Source organism: Eleutherodactylus coqui, chromosome 13 (genome assembly GCF_035609145.1).
Source record: "Eleutherodactylus coqui strain aEleCoq1 chromosome 13, aEleCoq1.hap1, whole genome shotgun sequence".
Lineage (NCBI taxonomy): Eukaryota > Metazoa > Chordata > Amphibia > Anura > Eleutherodactylidae > Eleutherodactylus > Eleutherodactylus coqui.
In genome coordinates, this window is record NC_089849.1 from 103,292,593 (window position 1) to 103,319,418 (window position 26,826).

Here is a 26,826-nt window from a genome sequence, read left to right on the forward strand (position 1 = left end):
CCGAGTTCAGTTTTTTTTTTTGTCAGCCCAGCCACCTCATACTCAGCGGTGTTCTCGTTTAGGCCATGCCGTTTCAACAAAGTTTGCATAAATCAATAGTGTAAGCCAGGGTTTCGCAAAGTGTGCTCCGTGGAACCCTTGGGGCTCGACGAGCGATTGTCAGGGGCTGTGACAGAGGGTCTAGGTCTCCGCTCTACTCACCACTCTAGCAGTGTCCCAAGAGTATTGTGAAGTTCTCCCATTGTTTTCAATGGGGTCGGCACTGCTGCTGCCGGCCCCAATGAAAACAATGGGCAATATCGCAAAATGATAGAACATCCTGCAATGTGTTTCTCGCATAGCATTGCAACACGGTGCTATGCAGAAAAAGATCGCAAATGTGAATCAACTGTGTTTCATATTTGTGCGTCTCACATCGCACAAATCTCACACGATTTTCTCGCCACTGTGAAGGCGCCCGAAGGCTGGGCTCACATGGGGCGGAATTGCCACGGAATTACCATGCAGATACTCTGCATGGAAATTCCACTGCATTTACAGCAGCAGCAAAGTAGATGAGATTTTGAAAATCTCATCCAGACACTGTGGGAAAAAATCTGCACAAAACCCGTGTGGACACCGACATATGGGGCGGGATTTAATTCCACAGCATGGTAATTTTAAAAATAATGTATATTAATAGCCCACCCAGTGCTCCTTCCTGTGTGTTTTTTATATGACCTGATAAGCCCCGCCCCTAACCCCTCCCTTGACCACACCCTCCATGGGGCTCCACGAGAAACTTTTGTTCAAAAGTTCCATGGCTGAAAACGTTTGGGAACCGCTGGCGTAAGCGAAAATAAGAAACTTTCTACAATATAATTATCAGCCACTGCTCCTCCCACCTTCTATACGGGTCATTTACTCTCACTTTACTGCCAGAGATCCGTGTTGTGAGATAATGTAGTTTATCTGGTCCTCTTTTCTGGGTTGTGATAACTTGCATTTCTTTCCTATAGCCTTTTCTGCAAGGCTTCCTTGGGGATTCCGACCGCGTTTCCCCAAAAATAAGACACTGTCTTATATTATTTTTTTGCCCCAAAAAGGGCACAGTGTCTTATTTTTGGGGGATGGAGGGGCCTTATACTCACCTGGTCTGCGGCGTCCCAATGGTCTTTGGCGGCGGCACTGCCTCCTCCTCGTCTCACAGCGGAGCTTCTGCTGGTGACAGGGCTTTGAATACCCCAGCTCTAGCAAAGCGAGCACTGTGATTGGTTTATTCAGCGCCAGCAGCCAATGACAGCCGGCGCTCGATGAGCCAATCACAGCACCGCCGGAGACCATCGGGACGCCGCAGACCAGGTGAGTATTGATTTCTTGCGGGGGTGGGGGGTGGGAGGGTGTCACTTTAGCTAGGTCCTATTTTCAGGTGAGGCCTTATATTTCAAGCCTCCCCCGAAAACCCGATAGGTCTTACTATCCGGGTGGGAACTATTTTCGGGGAAACACAGTATTTAGATAATCTTACAAGATTTTTTTGCTGTAGTTTAACCCAACACAGTCAAGAAACTGGGGCTTCTTTCCAAGAGCATAGCATGGTGCCAAGTAACAACAGTGTACTACATCAGTAATATCGAAAAACCTTTTATATGGGTACCTGAAGGGTCAATCGTGAGTTGCAGCAAAAAATTGATGTTTAGTTAATGCATATATTAATATGAAAGGCAAAGGACTCTCCTCTAGTAGCATTAATCATTGTGTTTTGCTTGATCCACAGGATTACACAATAGTGAAGAAAACGTCAAGTGAGTCTAAAACGCACAGCAGGGTAGCTGCAGGGTGCAAGAAAGCCAAGAGCCTCGTCATAATGCCTCCACCTCGCTCTCTGGTACAAGAGAGAATCCACGATCAAAAGATTCTGGAACTCGCCAACAAGATCATTGAGCTGCTGACTGGAGAGGTGAGCACTAGGACATTAAACAGTAATGCTAAGTGATGTCTTGTTAAGCCTTTAGCGACCACACATACGTGTTTTCGCGTTCTGAGTGTCTGGGCTTTAATCCATAGGGCCGTAAAAACACAGCTACCTGCTATCCGTGCGGTGCTAAATCAGTGATGCCGAACCTTTGTGTTCAGGATGGATTGGGGCGTCCAAGAGGTTGGAACCCCAGCTATCATAAAGTGATGGCATTTTCTAGTGATGAGCCATCAGGTTTTCAAGATGGGAGTAACCCTTAATCATTTCCTGGTACATGTTAAGTGTCTTTTACGCCACTGACACACCACTGTTCCGGATCATTGTCCTGGCCTGACCACGGGTCTCCTGATCTGAGTGTCGTAGGAATCTATGATGTTTCGAGTTCAGATCAGGATATTCGTGGTCAGGCCAGGACACATGTCTGTATTATAGATGCAAAAACTGTGGTGTCACCAGCTTTATGCTGTAAATTGATTATAGCGTTTGCTATATATATATTATACATACACTGAACAATCATTGCATTAGAAACACCTACTCAATAATGGGTTGGTCCAGCCTTTTTGGGTTATCACTGCTTTCAGACATTGGGGAACAGATTCCACAAGGTGGCGAACATCCTCCATACTCAACTCACCCCATGCCCGCTACAGCAGCTCCGTCAGTTGGTACACATCGTGGATAAGTGGAAGCAGATCTCACAGCCCTTTTCAGCATATCACAAACCTGCTCAATGGGGTTACAGTCCGATGAGTTTGGGAGTCAAGGTAGTGTGGAAAATTCATTGTCGTATTCCTCCAGCCACATTCTAGAGATTCAAACTCTATGCCATAGAGCATTTTTCTATTGAAAGATGGCATTGTGGTTGGGAAAGACTTCCTGAAGACATGAGTGCAGATGGTCAGCTCACAGATCCACCATTCAAGAATTTTTATAGAACGATCAACGGTCCTAGCCCATGCCAGGAAACTGCTCCCCAGACTAACACCACCACTACTGGCCTGTTGAAGCCCAACGGTTCACTCATGCGATGCGGCTTCATATGGTTTACACCAGATGCGGACCTGACCACCCCTACGGTTCAGCAGGAAACGGGATTCGTTACTCAAAATGACCTCCTACCATGTGTCCAAGGTCCGTTAACATCTTTTCTGGGCCCATGCGAGGCATTGTTGATGATGACATGTAGTCATCCGGGGCACTCTTGTTGAATCTCAGTTGATGTGGGGCACACTACATGGTCATTGTAGAAATTTGTATAACTTCACCTCTGTTGTACTGCTGGGTAAATTGGTGCTCTGTGGCACATTATTCCTGATACCAGGAGTGCCACCCAATACTCACTCGCCGCTGTGTGGTCTTCTGTCAGGTGTCTGTCCATGGTTCAACCAGTCTTGATACACTCTTAACATTGTGGTTTGGGAACAGAGAACAAGTGCGACTGTTTCAGAATTACTGGCACCACACCTCCGGGCACCAACAATCTGCCCGTGGTCAAAGTCACTCATGTCTCCACATTTACCCATGAATGTTGCCTTCTGCTGCACAGAGGACAGGTCAGAACATTACCTGACATGGCACTGTATTTCTGATTACAAGATGTCATGTTCAAGGCGTAACTTAAAGCTCCTGGGCCCCAATGCAAAACCTGCACCAGGGCCCCCAACTATAATGCTTTATTCATACTACTAGGCTTACTATATGGAGAAGAGAGGCCTTATGGTCCCCCTAAGGTTCCTGGGCCCGGGTGCAACCGCATGCCCTGCATCCCCTATAGTCACACCCCTGGTCATGTTCCTAATGCAGTGATTGCTCTGTGTTTATGTGCACATAAATGCATTTTGTTTCTTAAAGGGGTTTTCAAAGTTTTTTTTGTTTTTTTTTTCTTAAACATCCTGTCGTTGAAACGCTAAAGCCTGTGATTGGCTGCAGCTGCCTGGGATGTCCCATAAACAGGACTGCAGCCTGTAAACACAGACCTGGCACGGAGAACAAAGTTCCGGCGCTGGTGATGTCGAGGGAGGTGAATATTGGCTCTTTTATTATTTTTAGTGATGGGGCAGCAGAATTAAAAAAATAACTCGGGGAACCCCTTTAACCCTTTCCAATCCACTGTCTGACGTTCAAAGACATTCTGATTGAAGGCTGTATAGCTCCGATGTCGGAAGACGTCCGGCAGGGTATTCTTACTGTATATTACTGGGCGTTGTGTTGTCAGGGGCCTCTCCAGCATGTCACATACGTCAGTACTGGCTCCAGCCAGCAGATGGCGCCATTGTATAAGGGCAGAAAGAGAAAGATCCCCCTAGGAAACACTGAATCCAAAATTGGATCGCAAAGGGTTAATATTTATTAGGGGGATTGCACTTTTCTATTTACCCACTTCGGTGGGAGATGATTGGTTTGGAACCATTTTACTGGGATGCATCTCTTTGCATGTTTTTAATTCTGTTTTAGATATTTGGTCTTTGGAACAAAATAAGCATTCTGTGATTTATATAAATGAAGGCATTACGCCATTTGGTTGCACTCCCCTTTTTTCTTTACACGGTGTCCTGTTAAAACAAACAGGGTTCTATCTGCACTGTTTGGCAAAAGGACTTCTCTGTGCACAAGAGTTCGAACAACGTTGATCTCGCTGCTGGAATCTTATCACTGGTATCTGACCAATATTTTTGGAGAAATCGCTGTGCAACCAAATTCTATCTATTTGCAATTTCATCAGGACAACAGGGCTCTATCTGCTCCCGCCTGAATGAGCATGCGAACAATCGGGGGTGGACCTAGCCTCGCTGCTGCTTGAGGCAAACAGCAATACGGTGCCTCCCATTTCACTTCTTTAAAGCTAATTTCACATGGGTGAGTGCGATATCGGGCAGTGAAAATCAGTTTTGTCCAAGTAGAACCCTGTTGTTCTAACGCTGCGACAAGTTGACCTCTGGGAATTAATAACTGCACCCCTTATATTTAAATATATTGAGCTGGATTATATTTTCTCCAGCAGGTTTCGGGGTATTTTGTAGCTTCCAAATTGTATAGTGTGCACACATCATCGACCAGATCAGACACAAATGCTGGTCTAAACCAGGAGAGTCTCTACAATGTGTAGAGCCTCAGCCTTTTTATTATAACACATGACACCTGCCCTTTAATGGGTGTGCGACAGATTACATCAGTAACATATAAGATTCTCATTTGTCGGATCATATAGAATCTCCCGCCTCTCTGCCCACCCTTCCTCAAGCCCGATGTAGCTTGGACTTTGTCTTCTTAGCATGCAGGCAACCTTAAGCAATGTCTGTGTGGGGGGGGGGTGGAAGAGGGCTAGGAAAACACTCAGTATTGGACGAGTATACATATAACACTATGACCTTTAACTCTTAGAGGCTGTTTGTGCAACTTTATGTACTCCGCTAACATTACACCACACATCTTTCACCATGCCATTGTCTAGCAAATACCATGATGAGATTGTGTGGCCATTAACCTCCACTAAGTTAAAAAGGTCATTACAATAGCATAATACATTTGGTTTATACAAATCAATAGACATTTTATACTAACTAATCATCATGTCTATCACAATCCCCCCCCTTAAAATGTCTATCCTCTAACTCTCTATCTAATTTTCACAGTTCTCTGCGCGTGAGCCTATAACTGGAGTGCGCTGAAGGTTCGTTTTAGAGTCTTCAAGGGGGTGTAGGACTTGTCCACTCCTTCTGGGGATGCATCCAGCGAACTCATTGTGGGAGTAGCTTTTCCAGCATCAGTTTCACAGGTCTCTCTGACACAGGGGATAACACAGCAGACTAGAACAGAAAAGGTAATCATCAGTTCACACACAAGAGCGACGCCCGTCTGTGCCAAGATCCTTTACCACCCGCTCATCCATGGCGAGTGCTGGTCCCAAAGGTTAGCTCTTTTTAGTTAGTGCGGTCAGCTTCTTAATGGCAACTGCGTCTTTACCTGCGGGTCACGTGTCGTCTGGGATGTAGATACAACAAGTCTCCCCTATCATCTTACAGACACTCCCCTTTTTAGCTAAAATTATATCGAAGGCCATTCTATTTTGAAAAGTCATAGTCGAGGTAGGTCCCATTGGTCGACTAGTCCCTATAAGGCGTCTCTAGTATAATTTATAAACCACTGCTAATTATAATAAACATAATTAATCCAGTCAACGTTTATTTACCATAATGATCAGGAAAATGGACTCGAATCTAGTTTTAACTTGGTCTCTAATTTTAAAACTCGCCAGGTACCCCCCTTGGCTATCCTATGACGTCAATGTACACGTGTAGATCAAAACTACCACCAGGGGTCTCTCTTCTCGCTCTAGTATAATGTTACATTACTAGTAGTGTGCACAGGTACGCACGGCCTGGGACTCCCTAATCTTCACCCACACCAATGTCCCTCCTGGAGATAGTCCGGATGGTGGACACGTCCAGGCCGCCTGCACTGACCCTACACTACCTAGTGACAAGACTGGAAGGAACCGCCGTACCTATGCGGAAAACAAGGATAGACCAACATGACAGGATAACCACAAAACACAGACTGAGTTGGATCGAGATAAATTAACTATTGGGGGTAACTTCATTATCCTCAATGCTGTCTGACAGGATGTGGAGGAGCATAAGGGCTTTACTAAGGCACACTCCCCTGTCCAATTACCCTCCAGGCGGGTCCTCTACCTCATGTCTCCACAAAGCCAGTAAACGTCTCCTGGGGACTGGACCTGATTCTGCATCCATTCCCCTCCTATCGTACCGTAGGAGGAGCAATACCCGTTGGTGAGTTCCCCAAAATCTCCCTCCACCCTGCCTATTTGCCTGGCAGGTGTAGTTTCCAGGGTAGTCAGTAATACTCTCTCCGGTGCAAAACACTTAAGTAGTTATAGAGTATTCCTTCTTCCACTTCTCACGGACAGTGTAATTAGCGGAAATGGTCGTGAAGAGACTAATAAACCACTCTTCAGCATCTACAGGGAGATTTAGGGGGACCATCCCCGAGTGTGGTCGGGCACTACCTCACACGCAACAGTTAGACTTGTTGCTCCCGTTAGCATTGTACCTCATCAACTCCAACCAGAGATTCTGGTCAGAGTAGCCAGTCGCTACTGTCAAGGTGTCCGCAAAAAGTAGGGTCGGCTATGATCATCATGTTCGTCAAGGTCTTTATCTTACGGCGGAGGGGGTTAATTATGGGCACGGGACTAAGTGAACGCTTCCATTCGGGTGCATCTACCATATCCCTTATTTTAAACTTCCCTAAGGCATCTGTCCTCCCGTACCAGTATGTCCCCAGACTGTAAGTCCCCCCATCCCCTGGGCTTGGATCTCCCATGGTTAGTGTAACAACCGCATTAAAACCAAGTAACATACTAAGTTCAGCCTTCCAATACCTGCTGTCCTTATTATTCTCAAGGAGGGTTATACGACTAATTAGGGATTTCCCGCTCTTATCTTTCTTATTTAAGGCACTTCACGGTTTATAGGACTAGTCTGTTCCTGCGTTCCATCCCACTAATCCCCAATAACGGCAGTCTTCTCCCCAGACGTTATCAGTGGCGCGAACATATTGTATTCCCCGGGTATATAAGTCATATAACTAGCTGTACTGAGCTAAATCTGGCCTGCAGTGGGATCTTGCGCCTAGACACGGGACCACAGTACAATAGTCGAAGGAATATGCGGCTACTTGAGCATTGGACGAGTTATACCAGAAGGTAACCATACCCTCATATTCTTCCGACTAAGGATTCCAGTTGCCACCCTCCTCTCTCACTAGCACTAACCAGAGTAATGTCTTTGGCACAACTAAGACTGGTCTCCCGGATCTGAAGCTTTCTTACAGTATAAAGCATGGATCCATGTAAGTCTTTCGGCTAGTTTCACAGCTGTGGCAGTAGTCAGAAGCACCTGGTAGGGGCCATCAAATCGGGGCTCAAGAGGGTGCTTCCTGAGGAACTTCTTGACGCACGCCCAATCCCCAGGCTGCAAGATATGTGTCTCAGTGTCTGCCTCTGAGTCTGGAAGAGAACACCTATGCATAGGCTTTGGTTAGTTCTTTAGCAACGGAAATCACATACTTAGTCAACACATCAGATTGTAATTGTAACTACTGAGGATAGTAACAACCTAGTCTTGGGGCTAGCCCAAACAATCTCGTAGGGAGATAATGTATGATTCCCCCCCTGGGTTCATATCTAACACTGTATAAGGCTATTGGATGACAGTCTTTCCAAAGTGGCGTCATTTTTAAGTAGCTTACTTTTTAGCGTGCCACTAAGTCTCTCCACCTTTCCACTACTCTAAAGATGGTAGAGTATGTAAAAGGCCTGGGATACACCCAGAGCAGACATGACATGTTACATTCACCTGCGAAGTTTATACCTCTGTCTGACTCTGAATCACTTCTGGTACCCCATATTCACAGTTTACCTCGTTCATGAGCTTCTTTGCGGTTACCTACTTGTTTGCCTTGGTAACAGGGTCGACCTCCAACCTGCAAAGACATCAACAACAACAAGCACGTATTCATACTTCCCAACAAGTGGGAGCTGAACGTAGTCAATTTGCAATCCCTGAAATGGGTAGAGTGGTCCCGGCAAGTGTGATGTGCCAAATTTACTTCTGCCCTGACTCACCTATGGCATAGATCATGCTAAACTGGACAAATAATGCAGCAGCTACAGAGAACCCAGAAGTCGCCCGTCCTCTTTCAAGCGTCGACGTCATTGCTGCTTTACTAGGTGGGTCTTTCCGTCCATCAGCTGGGCCATCATGGGATACAGGAACTGTGGTGGGCAAGTGCTGTTGACTGTTCACCATACACGGTCCTGTTTCTGCTGCTCCCATATTAGTCCATTTATCCTTTCCTTCCTTGCTGGCTTGTAACTGTAAAAGTCTTTTAGCATATCAAAGTCCAAATTTTTGTCAATGTCCAAAGTTTTTACCACTGACTCATGCTGTCAGTATCTTTCTTCTTTCTTCCACGGCTTGAGGGCCGCTGCCTTTGCTATGCTGTCAGCGAGGGTGTCGTCTCTCGCCTCTCCAGTGTAGGAATCGGTGCGAACTCTCAACTTTGTCAGGTAGAAGTAGGGCCTCCATGCGACTCTGCACCGCTGCACCATTCTCAATTGGTTGTCCTGCTAAGGTAAAAACTGTCTGGCCTTCCATATTGGGCCGTAATCATGAGCTATGCCAAATGCATACCAGGAGTCAGTGTAAAGGATTGCCGTCTTACCTCTCGCCACTCTACTCGCCTCAGTGAGGGCCTTCAGTTCCGCTTCTTGTGCTGAGACATGCGGATGCAGAGCTTCTGCTTCTAGGACATCTTGTTGTGTGACCACTGCATATCCGATGTGGAGTCATCAATCCTCACCCTGGTACCATCTGCAAAAAGCTCAACATATGCGTCGTCAACAGAGGTTCCGGTAACTGTTTGCATACCTGCAGTTTCTTACTGTATTAGTACTAAATAATCGTGCTGATGTTCTATTTCACATGGCTCAGAATCTTGTAGCACAAAATCATTTATTTCCTTTTTATCTTATTTAATTTATTTATTTATTTTAAACCCAATAGCTGATCTACAACACCTAGATCATCTATGACCCAGATCACCTATGCCTCCCCCCTTTTGAACCGGAATACTCAATGGAAAAAAAAGAGTAATTGTGTTCAAACTAGTACAAGTTGAAAAAGGAAACCAAGAGGCACAAAAACAAGCACTTTGTAGGTCAAGGTGACATTGTATGCAGCGAAGTCTGTGCAGTTAGCATTTTTTAACACAAGGGGGCGCAATGCAAGTAAAATTTACGTCACCCAGTGTAATAGTATTTCAGGGAATGTCCAGTGTTTAACTTTCACTCTCCTGTCGGAATATAATTATAGCTTCAGTGTAGACTGACACTAGAATATACAAAAGACTTAAAGGGGTTGTCCCGCGGCAGCAAGTGGGTCTATACACTTCTGTATGGCCATATTAATGCACTTTGTAATGTACATTGTGCATTAATTATGAGCCATACAGAAGTTATCAAAAGTTTTATACTTACCTGCTCCGTTGCTGGCGTCCTCGTCTCCATGGTGCCGACTAATTTTCGGCCTCCGATGGCCAAATTAGCCGCGCTTGCGCAGTCCGGGTCTTCTGCTGTATTCAATGGAGCCGCTCGTGCAGAATGCCGGCTCCGTGTAGCTCCGCCCCGTCACATGCCGATTCCAGCCAATCAGGAGGCTGGAATCGGCAATGGACCGCACAGAAGAGCTGCGGTCCACGGAGGGAGCAGACCCCGGCGGCCATCTTCAGCAGGTGAGTATGAAGACGCCGGACCGCCGGGATTCAGGTAAGCGCTGTGCTGTTTGTTTTTTTAACCCGTGCATCGGGGTTGTCTCGCGCCGAACGGGGGGGGGGGTTAAAAAAAACAAAAAACGTTTCGGCGCGGGACAACCCCTTTAAGGAAAAACTAAAGAATACGGATGAATTAACATCCTACTCTGGGCAATTCAGTCCCTCTTTCTTCACATAAAAAGTAAAATTACTTAATCAAATTGCGTGAAAAAGTTCGCTGGGTGACTAAAGGGAAATTATTCCATCTGTAGGAGCCTTCCATAACATCATCTGTCTGAGCATCCATTGGAGAAGCAGGCAGTGGAAAACAGAGCCCCTGAGAACATGAGAGAGCGTCCCCTGTCATGTATTCCCGGCCTCTGTCTCCCATGCATCAACTCCAATCTTCCATACACTATAAACCAGCTTAGTCATCTACTACGTCCCAAGCTGCATCTTCACAAAGGTTTGTTTCCCTGAACTTATCACACATCCAAAGTGGCCACATCTTGGAGTGTAACAAAGTCCGGTCAAACAAAACCTTACTTCAGACAATCATGATGTTAGCACTGGATACAGTGGTATTGGGGAATGTAGGCCTCCCAAGTGCAGCAAAATGGCCGCCAGAGGCAGAAAGGGGCAGGGCTACAAATCTCCCAGGTGAGGCAAGATGGCTGCTGGAGGAGGAAGGGGCGGGGCCAGGTCCTGTCCCGGATGGAGAGGGACCGGAAGTAACATCACACACCCTGAAAGTGAGCACATGGGGGGGAAGTAACTTCAGGGTGGGGGCAGGGCTCACCACATTTGCTGCAGAGTCACACTATGTGGGGTTTTAACCCTTTCCAATCCAATGTCGGGCCTGCCCCGACATCATCATTTTCCTCCACAGCTCCAATGTCGGGGCAGGCCCGACACTGCAGTGCAGTGCAGGAGTGCATCTGCACCCGATCGGCAGACACATCGGGTGCAGATACACTTGTGCACTGGTCCCCATCGAGGACCCCCTAGGAGAAGGCAGAAAGGGTTTTTAACCCTTTCTGCCTTCTCCTTTACACATTACATAGCGCTCAATTAGCGCTATGTAATGCATAGAGATTCCGGCCGGCCGGCGATCATGTGACCGCCGGTGTTACCTGACCCCCGGCGGTCACATGAACTCCGAGCCGGGAGCCTGCACTGTGGGACCTGCTTACCTGACCGGCGTCTTGCGCGTTCTCCTTCTGTCTTCCGGCCCGGCGATCATGTGACCGCCATGTGCCACCTGACCCCAGCGGTCACATGATCGCCGAGTCGGGAGGCAGAAGGAGAATGCGGAAGACGTCTGACAGGTAAGCAGGTCCCTCCACGGTGCAGTGAGCACCTGCACCCTCCTGAACTCTGTCAGTTCAGGAGGGTGCAGGGAAAATGTATTTTTTCTCACCCATTTTCCCCAGCTCCAATTTATTTGGAGCTGGGGAGAATGGGTGAGAAAAAATAAATGGATTGGAAAGGGTTAAACATTGCAAGTGCGGCCGCCATTACAGGGAGGGGCTGTAGTCAACACAAAGGCATTACATTGTTCATAAGCAATACACATCCCCCACTATACTTTCTCCCCTCTTGAATCTCTTTCCTACATTATACCACCTCCTAGCAAAAAAACTAGCTAAAACACCTTTCTTTCTGCTGGGCTTCCTGCTCATCTTCTGAAAACTTTCTACAGTCTATCTTACCATACTCATTTCTGCTTATCTGTCCATAACCTGACATTTCTTTCTGCAACTTTTCCTGATCCTTTTCTTTGTAAAACGTTTCTACATGTTTTGCATATTCCAAAACATCCTGTACTGATCCCTCATTCTATTCTGCCTGCTTATTCTATCCTATTTGAACTTTCTAGACACAGTAAAACTCCTTTACTAAATTCCACCTCTTCACATTAACCCTATAGGCAAAGGGAACAAACGGGTTAACTGGGAAAAGCTTTCAGTGGCTTAACTTCAGTCCACTCTCTTATCAGTAACCCTCTCCCAATAATAAACACTGAACATTCTTTAACCTAAACGTCTGAAACACACAAAGACTTATTATTTTCAATGACCAAGAGTTTCTGGAGCCTTCAGCCGACACACAAAGCACGGCTATAATTCCCGCGTTTATACCTTTTCACATATGAGAACATAACACGCTCAATCATACAGGTGCATATGCGTATCATAAATTTTCCTAACCTCACACTAGTTACCTAGGAGTAAGTGTCTCTCTCTGGCGTGTTCCCTCAGACTTAAACAGCCAAGTCCGCCCTTCTGACACATTAACCCTCACAGAATTTATCTCTTGGTCTTGTATACACAATTTTTAACAGTCTCAGACATAGCAGCCACAGCATACAAAATACCCCTAGACAGGCAACATGGTGATAATCGGGTGGACAGAACTAGAGTTATTACCTGCCTTTCAGTGAAGGTCTAGTCTGGATCAGATACAGGCAGATTAGCAGTTGGAAATCAGCTTGACACAGGTGGATTAAAATAAAGCAATCTTACCGTGTTCTGTAGATTTTTGGGCCCCTAAGTTCCGCATGCTATCTGCCGGTCTCTATACGTTCCAGGCTCTGACCTCACAGATCCACCCGCGCACACAGGAACGCCACTGAGCTGGATTATATTTTCTCCAGCAGGTTTCGGGGTATTTTGTAGCTTCCAAATTGTATAGTGTGCACACATCATCGACCAGATCAGACACAAATGCTGGTCTAAACCGGGAGACTCTCTACAATGTGTAGAGCCTCAGCCTTTTTATTATAACACATGACACCTGCCCTTTAATGGGTGTGCGACAGATTACATCAGTAACATATAAGATTCTCATTTGTCGGATCATATAGAATCTCCCGCCTCTCTGCCCACCCTTCCTCAAGCCCGATGTAGCTTGGACTTTGTCTTCTTAGCATGCAGGCAACCTTAAGCAATGTCTGTGTGGGGGGGTGGAAGAGGGCTAGGAAAACACTCAGTATTGGACGAGTATACATATAACACTATGACCTTTAACTCTTAGAGGCTGTTTGTGCAACTTTATGTACTCAGCTAACATTACACCACACATCTTTCACCATGCCATTGTCTAGCAAATACCATGATGAGATTGTGTGGCCATTAACCTCCACTAAGTTAAAAAGTCATTACAATAGCATAATACATTTGGTTTATACAAATCAATAGACATTTTATACTAACTAATCATCATGTCTATCACAATATAATTTCTTTAACATTTGGAGAACAGGTTTCTGTCTATTAGGTGTCTTATTAGATGTCACTCTCTGTTTTTCACACAGGATTATGACTATATCGAAGACAACAATGACCTGTATGAGCCCCTCCCGTCTCCAGGTAAGAGGAGTCTTTCACTTTTAAACATCGCATCATAAGGCCGGCTTCAAATGGGCGAGACTTGTGCGTTGCTAGACCTACAAATCTCGCACGCACAAATGGGGTCATACTCATGAATGTTTTTTTTTTTCTTTCCTGCATTGTATTACACCACAATGGGGGGGGGATCGACCTCGCATCGCCCAGTGTTTTCAATGGGGCTGGCGGCAGCATTGCACTGCATGCTAGGTGCACGCGAGTGCGATGTAAGGGCGATGCGAGTGCGATGTAAGGACGATGCGAGAGCACGCCGAAAGATAGGGCATGCTGCAATTTTTATTTTCTTTCCCGTATTGCAGCATGTAGGGGGTTAAATGTGGAGATGGATGCTCACATTGATCGCAAGTGTTGCAGCTGAGGCCGGTTATCAGTAACAGCCAGCTCCCACTGCGGGATGGCACAGGCTCAGCTTCTGATCTGCGGGATCCACATGACGCAACTTTATGTCCTGGTGCGTTAAGTACCATGCTGCCATGACGTAAACTTATGTCGTATAGTGTTAAGGGGTTAATATACTGGGAAGGCAGTATAAAGAAGTAAGCAAGTGGAATGGCAGAAGAAAAAAAAATTAGAATGGAAGGGAGGCTTTGTGTAGCTAGAAATCTACTCAGGAATTGGTGGCATCGGACAACCTAGGTCATCATTATGTTATTGACCTCTTGAATCCATCCAACTGTCGAGGAAGCCTCGGTAGACTAATATTGGCTAATATTAAGCTCCACACAGCGATTATCACTCAAAAGCCAATGTTTGAGCGATAATCGTTGTGTGTAAATGCTCCCATCTTTCACTCTTCGGCTGAACGATAATTTTTAAGTGAGTATAAAATCCAGTGTTTAGCTGGAGAGCTGATAGCAGGGACCGCATGCTGTGTTCTCCACAGGGAGCGCTGATTACATTGTATTCAGCTTGCAGCCCTGTGGCAGAACAAAGGAACTGTATGCAGAGAATAGATCACCTGCTGTTCTCTGCCTACAGCTCTAGAGGCTAATTTACATGCAAATGACGGTAATAAGCTGCTAATAGGCATTAGTGCTTATTAGCAGCTTATGTAAAATGATCGCTCAAACTGTCATTCTTCCTATCTCCTGAACAGATTTTGAGCTCATCTGAGCTCATAACAAGGATCATCTGCTTGTTGTTGGGCCTTTCTTTTGAGATCTATGAAATTTGGGAAATCTGAACCCTGTAGGATATGGTGTAGTCTTCTCATGTGAGGCCTTCCAACAGAGGAGACCTTCAGAGTCCATCCCTGAGGGGACATCAGGGGTGAGGAGTTAATGGCCAATTCCATTCACTTCACACTCAGATTAGCAGGACTAAATCCATGTCAAAATATGTGAATTTTGATGCCGTTTTTAGAGGCGGAATTCCCAAGGAACATTACACAGTGAATTCGGCTCTCTGTGCGTCACATCGCTGGGTCCAGCCTGTTGGCTTCTATGAGCCCATATGTTTGGTTTATGCGGCTCACATTCTGACAGACTCCCTTTAATGGAAGCAAGAGCTGTCTTCAGTCTTTGATGGTCACCTACGACACACCAGATATAATATCCTCTAGAATCAATTACTTCAACCCCTGTATGTTTCTTCTAGATGGATCCAGTGACAGAAGTACGCCAGAAAGAAGTAACAGTCCTCTGTCTTCACAGGATTGTTCAGAAGAAGCTCCTGATGTTCCTCTGGACAGTCAGGTAGTCGGCCAAGGAGTTGCTAAATGACAAAGTATTCACATGGGATGGATTTGATGCAGGAAATCTATCTGGATAAATCTTCAGCGTGTCAGTTTGTACTGCAGAATTCAGGTGGTGAAATCTCTGTTAAAATCGATGTGGAATATTTGTGTAGCCTCGGGCTCTATTCCCGCCAGGCATTCGATGGTTTTTCCACATGGATGTATGCAGATCGTCCGCGCAGAAAAAAAAATCACAAGCCCAATGGTGCCTTCCCCCACCTCCCTGCCTGCTCTCCAAGCAACCTGAGAAGTATCCACCTACAAATCCGCAATGTAATTGCAGATGCATTGTGGATCGAACGCTTCCATAGAGATCAATGGAGCCCGCGTTAAAATGTAGCATACTGCGCTTTATTTTACACTTGCGGTACCCGCAAATCAAAAATCCGCCTGTGTGCGTGAAGCTGAGGACTCTCCATTGCTTTTCTATGGGCGACTTGAACAGCGCATCTCCCGCACGGGTGCCGATTGCGGATTCCGCAATTCAAATCCGCCCGTGTGCATGAGGTCTTACAGAGGGTGAAATCTGCGACAAAACCACAATGTTTGGTGTCTTTTTTTTCTTGTTGTTGTTTTGAATTTTCTTTTGCAGAAAATTCTAAGTAAATCAGTCCAGTTGGAACCCGACCGCGGGGAAATATTTTATGAAATTTCTTGTCCCTTGAACAAAGTTATTCTTTGCTCTTTTCAGTGTGACGATATGATTGACATCAAAATTGAAGTTGTTGAAGAAGAAGAGGAGGAGACCTATCTCATGGATGATAGACAAATTAAGGAAGAGGAAACTGCTGTAGCTATTGGGACAGGTCAGTGATGAGCACTAAGCAAACAAACCTTTATATGGATCACAAATTATACTATTTTATATATATTTTTTTTATATTCAACATTTTTTTTGTTAGTGCATTGGACGACTTGGGAATTACTAGCTTCCCTAGTAGTAGAGATAACTACTTACCCCCGAGCCTGCTCGGACCAGTAAGCCGGGGACGGCGGGCGTTGGCGGGGGGTAGAGAGAGATAGAAATCTCTCACCCCCGCCGCCCCCTAGCCTGCTCGGACCAGTAAGCAGTTACTCGAGAAGAGCAATGCTCACTTGAGTAACTACTTTATCCGAGCGTGCTCGTTCATCTCTACCTAGTAGTTATAAACAGCACAGCATATATTTTGTGTGCCTTCGCTGCTGTCCCTATGAGTGCTAAGCACTTTCATGGAATTGAAACCCTACGCACTAAATTACAGAATCAGGGAGATAAAATTTTATATAAAACAATTTACCATCCTTATAAGGTCTACTTGAAAACGGAGGCATCTCTCTTTTAGGCCTCCTTCCCACGAGCGTGACGGGCTCCGCCGCGTAATATTACGCAGTGAAGCCCGTCACGGCGCCCCCCCAGAGCCCCTATACTTACCTGCGGGAGATAGCGTGAAGACGCTTCCCCGCCCACCGCCGTCGCGTCGTGTGACACGCCCACCGCGTCACGTGACACGGCCGGCAGTGTCACGTGACGCGCCGGCCGCGTCAAATGACGCTGCGGCGGTAGGTGGGGAAGCGTTTTTTCACGCTATCTCCCGCTGGTTACAGCGGGAGATAGCGTGAACGAACGGCTTCCATTGACTGCAATGGAAGCCGTCAGCGCGTACAGCCCGTCCTCACCCGCAGCAAATAGAGCATGCTGCGGGTGAGGACGGGAGAAATCGCGGTGCGTAATTCCGCGGTGGAATTACGCATCGTGAGCATTGTGCTATTAGGTTCAATAGAACCTAATAGCAGGGGGCCACGCAGCGGATTTTTGCCGCGAATTTACGCGGCGTAAATCCGTTCGTGGGAAGGAGGCCTTAGTTGGAAGTGGTCAATCATCTCTATGAATGTAATGTTATCTACAATGATTTTTTCCTCTTTTTGTAAGCAGGTCCGCACACAAATGTCTCAGATGATCAGCTCCTGTTATCTTCGGATTGTAAAAGTGAAGATAATGACTTTTCCCAAGATTCTTCAGGAGAAAACTCCATGACGGCTCAAGTCCTTGACACTACAGATCAATCTCTCGATTCATCACATCCCGAGGAACGTTCTTTTGATAAGTCCTACGTTGAAACTCAAAGTGCAGATCACACAAAGGATACAATCTATGCTTGTTCTGAATGTAGCAAGTGTTTTCCAACAAAATCTTTCCTGCTTCGTCATAAGAAAATGCACTCAAAAAAGACCCTGTTTTCATGCTCTGAGTGTGGAAAATGCTTCACCCATAAATCAGAACGTGCGCGACATGAAAGAATTCACACCGGAGAGAAGCCTTTTCCATGCTTTGATTGTGGAAAACGCTTTCCTCACAAATCGGAACTTGTACGGCATAAGAGAATTCACACAGGTGAGAAGCCTTTTTCGTGTTCTGATTGTGGAAAGAGTTTCAGGCAGAAATCAGATTTTCTTAAACATCAGAGAATTCACACTGGTGAGAAGCCGTTTTCATGTTCCGAGTGTGGGAAATATTTTACGCAAAAGTCTAATCTTGTTGAACACCAGAAAATTCACACCGGGGAAAAGCCGTTTTCATGCTCAAATTGTGGGAAGCGGTTTGCGAGGAAAGCAGAACTCGGTAAACATCAGAGAATTCACACAGGGGAGAAGCCATTTTTGTGTTCCCAGTGCGGGAAACGGTTTACACACAAGTCCGAACACATTCGACATGAAAGGATTCACAAGGGAGAGAAGCCTTTTTCATGTTTTGAGTGCGGATACAGCTTTGCAATGAAATCAGAACTGGTTAAGCATCAGAGAATCCATACAGGGGAGAAGCCGTTCTCATGTCCGGATTGTGGGAAATGCTTTACGCAGAAGTCTACTCTCGTCACTCATCAGAGAACGCACACAGGAGAGAGGCCATTTATGTGTTTGGAGTGTGGGAAGAGTTTTACCCAGAAGTCAGACCTTGGAAAACATCTGAGAATTCACACAGGGGAGAAGCCGTTTTCTTGCACTGAATGTGAGAGATGTTTTACAAGGAAACCTGAACTTATCGTACATCAAAAATCTCATAAATATGGGAACAGTAGCACAGAGTGTTAGATGGACAGAAATCCAATCTTGAAGTTCCCCATCGAATGCTCATAGATGATAAGCTATTTTCATATGTTGAATGTTTGACCGCAACTTGTTAAGCTATTTTCGTGCCCTCCCCCCCAATTTATATCTGTCTTCCAAGAATCGGTACATTCTGACTTTTCATTAATTCTATTGCTGGAAGCCATTAGTGTATAAGAGATTATCTTGAACGTAGAAACCGATTTGCTTCATCACAAGTCTTAATCATCATTGATTAAATATACCCTGGAGATGGGTAATAATGGAGGTTGTGTGTGGCTGATCTATACAAAAGTGAGTAAAGGTATGGATCGTATAGATATTAGGACATCCCTTTCCTAGATTCTTGAATACCAACATATGTCTCAGGTGTCTCTAGCTTCTGCCTCAAAACATCTTCGAAAAATATAGACACCATCATCGCTTGACCTGATGCCAGCACTATAGAGAAAAAGGTATTGTTGATCACTTGCCCTTACACAACTTGACAAAAATGCCAGTTTCCGCATTGTTCCAAACGGCAAACTTCCTGGGTTTCTGTGCAGTGGAATATAGTCCAAACAGCAGCCAATAGATTCTCGGTACAAAAATCTCCAACATAACAAAAACATGAGATATACACTACTATGTAAAAGTGCATGATTAGGTTTTATGTACATGGCCATATTAGACTGACTTCACATCTGTGAAGGGAGTTCCATTTTCCTGCTGTTCTATTTAAAAGTGTATTTATAAATATCTGCTTTATATCTTTATTTTTAAACCTACTTGGTCCTCCTGTGCCCCCTAGCACTTGTGTTGTTAGTATCGTGCCTCCACAGTTGTGTCCCCTGGGCGCTGTGTTAGGAGAGGCTGTTCTGTAGTGCAGACAGCTTCCTCCTTTCAGCGCCAGATCTGATGCACTATCAGGGTCTTGGTGCATTGGGTTGTGACACATTGTGCTGTACACTCGATTCACTGACACAGCATCGGGGCCAGTGAAGGGGGAAAGCCGTCTGCAGCACGGCTGCAGGGTGACAGAGCCGCAGAGACCAGAGAGTAATAACCCTGTGGGACCAAGCAGGCTTTAAAATAAAATATAAAGCAGACATTTATTAATGCACTGTTATATGGAACAGCTGAGCCTGCACTAGAGAGAACAGTGCAGGCACAGCTGGAGCGCCCTCTTCAGTTATGCTGTTATAGTAGCTAGCTGAAGATGGATTCGTCAACACAGTCTTCATCTAACTGCACAGAGAAGGCTAATAAAACGCTTTTGCAAAAATGCTTAGTTGCCTATTCTGTACATCTTTTTTAAGTTACTCTCAATGAGCGCTGTACCTTTCACTTTGAAGTTTAACGGTTAAAGGAGCAAAATAGGATGACACAAAAGAAAACAGACTTAAACATTTGCAAGGAGGAAGAAGGGATGTGCACCCCTGCATGACTCTGACCATATGAACCAATTTTTGTCAGTTATATTTTTATATATTTGGTTCTTGGCTCAAGATAAGGTAATTTTTTTCCTTAAATTGGGAATATTGGCTTCTATTGCATTGTTTTTGTTTCTTTCTTTGCCTTCCTCTGGATCAGAATTGGGGAGGTGGGGTGGGGTGGGGTGTAATAAGCTGAACTGGATGGACAGAGATCTTTTTTCAGTCTTACATAGGCCCCCTGCACACAGGCAGCAATTCCCGCAGAATTTCTGCTCGTGCCCGCTGCCATAGGATTGCATTAGATAACGCAATCCTAGCCAGACGGCTGTGATGTGTCTGCGTGAAAACATGCGCGGGAAAACAAATCGCGGCATGCTCTATTTCTGTGCGAGTCTCGCAGAGACCGGCACAGAAATATCAGTGGTGACGGGCCGGCTCCTCTCTGCACATGCACTGGCTGGGCGGCAGCCAGCAAACAGCGCAGAGAGGAAATTCCGGGAGCGGGTGAGCCGCAGGGCTGTGAAGGGGCACTGGTCCGCATCCCGTTGTGAGAATTCTCGCAGCGGGATCCGACCTGGCCGTCTGCAGGCAGCCATACTATGTTACTATGAATGCTACATTATAACATGGGTCTCTGGGAATAAAGTTTCTCCTGGTAGAGCTTGCCAAGTTGGACACTGTATGTATCATTCATCTGATTACATGCTGCTTTGATTGGCTAGCGCTGACCACATGGGCAGCATGTAGTGTCTTAGACTACTGATGTATAGTAACGCACAGTCTGCATCGGGTAGTCAGAATAGTGATGCAGCCAAAAGAGGGTCGCTTTGAGGTCCAACCTTCCAACAGGCCATGCAAGATGACTAAGGATATAAGCCTAACCAGAGGCTTCTACCGAAGGAAGGGATGCCCATCTGCATACTTGCCAGTGCAGAGCAGGGTACTGGGTTATTTATTAAGAGGTGCCCGTCTCTGTATACATACACCGAGATGTATTGTACAGGTGTATATAAGGACAGCAGTTACTGAACTCTATTAACAGGCACATTTAGGGAAGCCCAGCGCTCAGACATTTATCCTGGGGCTAGGAGATTAGGCTAGGGCTACACAGTCACACATAGCTTGTGGTACTGCAATGTCAGAGTTCCAACCTTCAGCATCGCAGGTTGAAAAAAAATCCATCTGGGTTGGAATTTGGTCGCAGGTCCCAAGTAACTTTTTAACCATTTACATCAATGGAAGTAGCTTACAACTACAACTTTTCTGCGATTTAGCAATGAAACGGTCGTGTGACATTAGGTTGCAAAAATTTTAGTGTTGAGTCAATTTTCTGGGACAGACTTCATAGTGTTGCCTTAGCTTAAATGCCTTTAGTGGTAAGGCTGGGCTCCCACAAGATGAAAATCCTGCTGCTTGACAGCACCGAAAAGCTGCGAGATTTCCGCAAGGAAGCTGCGGCTTCAAAATCTGCGGCATTTCAGCTTTCTCTCCCCATAGAGAGGAGTGAGGCCACAACGGAAAAAGAAAAAAAAAAAAAGAATTGACATGCTGTGGCTGTCAATTCTGTGCTGTGTCGCCGGTTCTGCCCGGCTTTGCAAAATCTCGTCCACATGGCTGGCTAATCCCGGGATTAGAAGCCGCGGGCGGATTTGCCGAACAAAATTTCCGCTGCAAATCCGTCTTGGGTGAACCTAGCCTAAACCCCCTTTAACCCTACCGCGATGCTTTAGCACAATCTAAACAGGGCTGTATATGCCAGACATTCTAGAAATCTCGTGTACAGGGTGCATGCCGGTCATCACCATGTACTATCTTGGCGTGTATGCATGTGTAATCCGCCAAGATAGAACATGCTACAATTTTTCTTATGCACAATTTGTGTGAGTGGTAACATAGCCGCCATGGGGAGATTGGTACAGCGTATTCTGCGTGCACGTTATATGCTATACTGACATGGTCGTGGGCGCCCAGCCTTAGTATTGCATCAACTATTCTGTATTATCCAGCACTTCAGAAGAGAAAGATTATGGGTTCTGATTTCTGACAGCCTCGAAATGAGTCCACAGTGCGATCAGGAAGAAAAGCAAGTAGGACGCTCGGCTGCTGAGCAAGAGGTATGACCAGTAGAAAGAGGGAGATTGTGATCCCGCTGTACAGAGCTCTGGGGAGACCACATCTGGAATACTGGGGTCAGGTCTGGAGACCTCATTTACAGAAAGACATGGATGAAGTAGAAGGAGTCCAAGGAAGGACTACAAAAATGGTGGAAGGTCTTAAGTTTTCTCCTTATCAGGAAAGATACGGGAGCGAAACCTTCATATATTAAAGATAGAAATGAGGTTCAGGAGGAAAATATATCTATTAGGAAGCTGAACACTAGAACAAGGGGGCACGATCTGGGATTAGTTGGGAGGGGGGAATCAGAAGCAACGTAGTAGAATATTATGAGTACGGTAAGAGAAACTTGGAACAAAGCAGCAGACGTGGTGGGAAACTCGACAACTGAATTCAGGCATGACTAGGATAAGTGTATATATCCTGAGGCCGTATTCACACCAGCATATGCGTATTTGTGCGGTATGCGATTAATTTTTTTTAATCCCACAGGAAATAATGGGCAATTCTTTACAAGGAATTGCCCCAAAATAGGACCGGCAGCGATTTTTCAATCTTGCATCGCTCCTGTGAATAAATACAGTGAAATCAATGATTTATTAACACTTGCAAGTTCTGTCCATATAGCGGTAGGACAGAACTCACATGTGAGACTCGCCCGTGTGAATGCACCCTTAGGCCTCATGTCCACAGGGAAAATCAGGCCCGCCGCGGATTCTTCATGCAGAATCCCGCAGCGGGTTCCTCCTTTCCCGCGGACATGAGGCTAAAAAAAAGATTAAACTTACCTGTCTGGACGCTGCAGATCTTCCCTCCGTCGCGGCCGGATCTTCTTTCTTCGGCCCGGCGGATGTGCTCGGCACGCCGGCAGCGAGCCGCGCGCATGCGCCGTGCCCTCTTTTTTTTTTAACTCCTGCTTTCCCGCGGTACCGCGCCGGAGAGCCGAAATTCAGGTAGGGTGGGCCACGGCTCCGGACGGCTTCCATAGGCTTCAATAGAAGCCTGCGGGAGACCCGCACTAAAATAGAGCATGCTGCAGGTGTTTTCCCGCAGAGGCAATCTGCGCCTCAGGGGAAAATGACATCCGCAGGTATTTAACTACCTGCAGGTGTCCAATGCATCCCTATGCGGCGTGGATCATGCTGCGGATTTTAAATTTTATTTTACCAGTGGACATGAGGCCTTAGGGCTCCTAACCACTTGCGTTTTTTTTTTAACGTGATTGTTGCAGAAAAGCACAAACTTGTGCTGCGTTTTTAACAATAGAAAGTCCCATTGACAATCACCTTGAAAAAACGTAAGTGGGTAGAAGCCCTTAGGCCCAATGCACAAGGGGATTTTTGCTGCGGAATCTGCGGGGGACGTCTGCCCGTAGAATGCAATTGTTTTACGCACACCAGTGGAAATCAACTGCGATTTCTGCCCATGGAGGGAAACAAAAATAGTAGCATGCTCCATTTCTGAGTGTTTCCCACATGGACGGCTTCCATTGAAGTCAATAGAAGCTGTCCGATCTGCGTCCCGTCTGGAATGACAACGACGGCACAGGGAAATCTGTACTGTGTATGTGCGCCGGCACATGCGCAGTACAGAAGACCCTACGGCCAGGTGGGCAGGGTCCCTGGCTGTGGGCAGGCCGTACCCATGTGCATTCGGCCTAAACCCGTCGCAGGAAATGCCGGGCTTAGTAAATTTCCCAATCCCATGCACTATCTTGCCATGTATGCGTGTGTAATACTCGCCAAAATAGAACATATGCGCATGAAAAAAAAATGGCAGTATTTCACGCAGCTTGTTGGGATTCAGTGGGAGATTGGTACTGCGTATTATGTAGGCAAGAAGCGTGAATAATACACAGTTACTACAGCCTCGTGCCCTATAACGGTCCGGCCACGCTCACATGTACGGGTCGGATGCCGCATGCAGATTTCCACAGCGGAAGACCTGCGATCCTTTGCGGAAAATAATTGCCAATGATCGCTGAAGCGCACGGTTTTCCCGCCTACGCACAGCGTATTGTCCGCACTGACAGATCTCTCCCTGCAGCCAGCATTCCAGCTTTTCTATCTATCCTCTTATCAAGTTGCGAGCGTTTCCATGGCGCTTGGCCTGCGGATCGCTCACATCCATAGACATCTGTTGAGGCCGTCCGCGTACAATCCGCGTTAAAATAGAATGTGCTACCATCTTTCTTCCACTCATGGAATATGCAATTCTTACGAGCGTGAAAGAAAAATTCGAAAATGCATGCCTTTCAATGCCCGCGGATGTTCTGTACCAAGTGTGGAATCCGCAATTCATATCCGTGGGTGTGAGACCCCCTCAGGGTAACTTCACGAGCAGATACATATTTGCAGAACCACTGTTGCTTTATGTGTTTGCTTTGGCGTATATTTTGACGTTTTTTGCACACGGTAAAAAATATGCACTGATGCGCCGAGCAACTAATAAAGGCTAATTGCAGCATATTGTGACTTTACGGGGACTTTTAGTGCTCAAATGTGCAGGAGAATAGAGCGTGCAGCGGTTACTTTTACGCAACCGAAGCCGGCCTACATGTTGTAAAGAGAAGCTGCACAGACAGAAGGGGGCAAACTGAACCTGTGGTCATTGGCCCGTCTGCTGCCTTCACACTACATAGACTGTAAGGACTATGAGGTACAGAAGCCGCCACAGGTCGGGCAGCATATATTTATGCCTGAAGGAGTCACATGACGTGGTTTTCCCGCCCTTTCTACCACAACATGCTGCGATGTGTAATACAGTTACTAGAGCAACAGCTCAGAGCCTGACTCCGCCCACTGTGTGATCACGTGACGTGGCATCTTGAAAGTTCCTGCAGGGTGCAACAACAGCCCGTGCGCAGTGGTGCCGATTCCAGCCAGCTGATTGGCTGAATGCGCCGCGCCGGAGAACTGCGGCTAAAAAGGGAAATATGCCTGCCCGCTCGCGGCCTCGCTTACGTGACGTCACTGCCCGCCACCCTCAGTGCTACGTGAGCACTAGAGGTGAAATAACCGCCAGGCTTTACAGTCACCTAAATGTCTGCTACTCCATCACCCGGCGGCCATTTTGTTGTGGTTCTTACCGGCCCCAGGAAGAATATGCAGCTGTCGTTCTACCTTTATTCCTCCGGGTAAGTGATGAAAAGGGAATCCTAATGGCTTCAGCGAAGGCCCCATCCCACCGGTTCACGGCTGCAGTAGTAAGGGTTTGGAGGCGGCCATTTTCTTGTGGTCCACAGCTGTGTTCATTAGCTGTTGTGAGAAATGCTAATAGTGACAAATGTCTAACTACAAATCCCATAATGCTCTGTTTTCTCTTTTTTTCAGTGCCAACAGGCAGCACCCATGTCAGTGAGCTAAGTGTTCCTTAGAAGAGGTAATGTCTCCCATATTCAGCACGCTTAGGGCCTGTTCAGATTTCCTTTCCTCTCTTCCGTTATGGAGTAGAATAACGCAAGTAAAATGGCTGCCGGATCTGTCAAAGTGACAGATTAAGGATGCCAGCACACGGCTGGATTTGCATTGCGGAATCTGGAGCAGCCGTCCGCCTCCGGACTCCGCAGCAAATACTTGCCGTAGCATGCTATGGAAAAGCGCTTTTTCCTGCCCACAAGCGGAAATCAATTGCGTTATTTTTCCTCTCATGGTGGAAAAAAAGGATCGCAGAACGCTCTATTTCTAGGCGGAGTCCGTGCGGACAGCTTCCATGGAAGTCAATAAAAGCGTCCAACCCGCAGCCTGCTCAAAATCATCATTGCGGAAAAGTCGCAGAATCCGCGTCATCGCCTAGCAACAGTGCGGCATTATCTGTACTGCGCCGGCCGGCACATCCGCAGTACAAAATAAAGAAGCATCCGGACAGGTACACGGGGGCACCGCCGGGCACAGGGTGGGATTCATCCCTGTTGTGTGCAGCCTCATGCCCACAGGCAGATCGGATTCCCACCCTGCCCGCGGACCCTGCTTACCCGTCCGGGTCTTCTATTTTCTTCACAATGGAAGTGGAGGTTTTTTTTTGTAATTCATGCGTTTCCACGGAATCCGCAGCCCAACCGCAATTGAATTACGGACGGGCTGCGGATCAGATGGTTTCCATTGACTTCAATGGAAGCCGTCCGTGCGGGAACCGCACTGAAATGGAGCATGCTGGGATTTGTTTTCTGGACTAAAATGTCCGCAAAACAAATCCGCCTGCTTTAATCCCAGTGCAGACGGCCGTGCTTCCCTATAAGTGACTTGAGTTGCGGATCATCTTCCGCATATCAGATTGGCCGGTGAACATTGGGCCTGTAGTGGCGCCTGACGGGACGCATTGACTATAATGAGTTGTCATTTTACCGGATAAAATAGGAAAGCGTGCTGCACTATATTTTTCAGCGTTTATGACGGAACCCCTGGCCAGATGAGCAGACGGAAGCGTGAAGAGACTAACAGTTACGCAATGTTTCACACATCTCTTCGCGTATTGCATGCACATTTGCACACACCCCATTCACTTCTATGGGGATCTTTGATGCACAAAAACGCAGAAAAATAGTATTCAATTTTTTTCTTTTGCGGAAACGAAATGTGCGTGCAAAATACAGAAATGTGAATGAACCTGTTGGAATTAGCAGGTTCTATTAAATTCGTATTCTGCATGAAATTACAATGCCCCACACTCGCCCTCACACATACTCGCTCTCGTGCTGCTGCACAGGAGCTAGTATCGCTGGCTCACATCGGGGTGGCTGCAGGAGATTTCTCTCCTCGCTCTCCCCCACCCCTC

The 26,826-nt window shown here is 46.4% G+C and overlaps 1 protein-coding gene across 1 annotated transcript in view; it reads left to right on the forward strand.

The window, feature by feature from the left end:
* LOC136587426 (zinc finger protein 850-like) overlaps positions 1–26,826 on the forward strand; it is a 117,070-nt gene that overhangs the window by 23,287 nt on the left and 66,957 nt on the right. Inside the window, exons 3-9 of the mRNA XM_066585994.1 lie at positions 1,757–1,939; positions 3,873–3,980; positions 13,611–13,665; positions 15,301–15,398; positions 16,131–16,245; positions 17,352–18,503; positions 25,420–25,434. Coding sequence (XP_066442091.1) covers positions 1,757–1,939; positions 3,873–3,980; positions 13,611–13,665; positions 15,301–15,398; positions 16,131–16,245; positions 17,352–18,503; positions 25,420–25,434 — 1,726 coding nt within the window. The remainder of the gene's footprint in view (positions 1–1,756; positions 1,940–3,872; positions 3,981–13,610; positions 13,666–15,300; positions 15,399–16,130; positions 16,246–17,351; positions 18,504–25,419; positions 25,435–26,826) is intronic.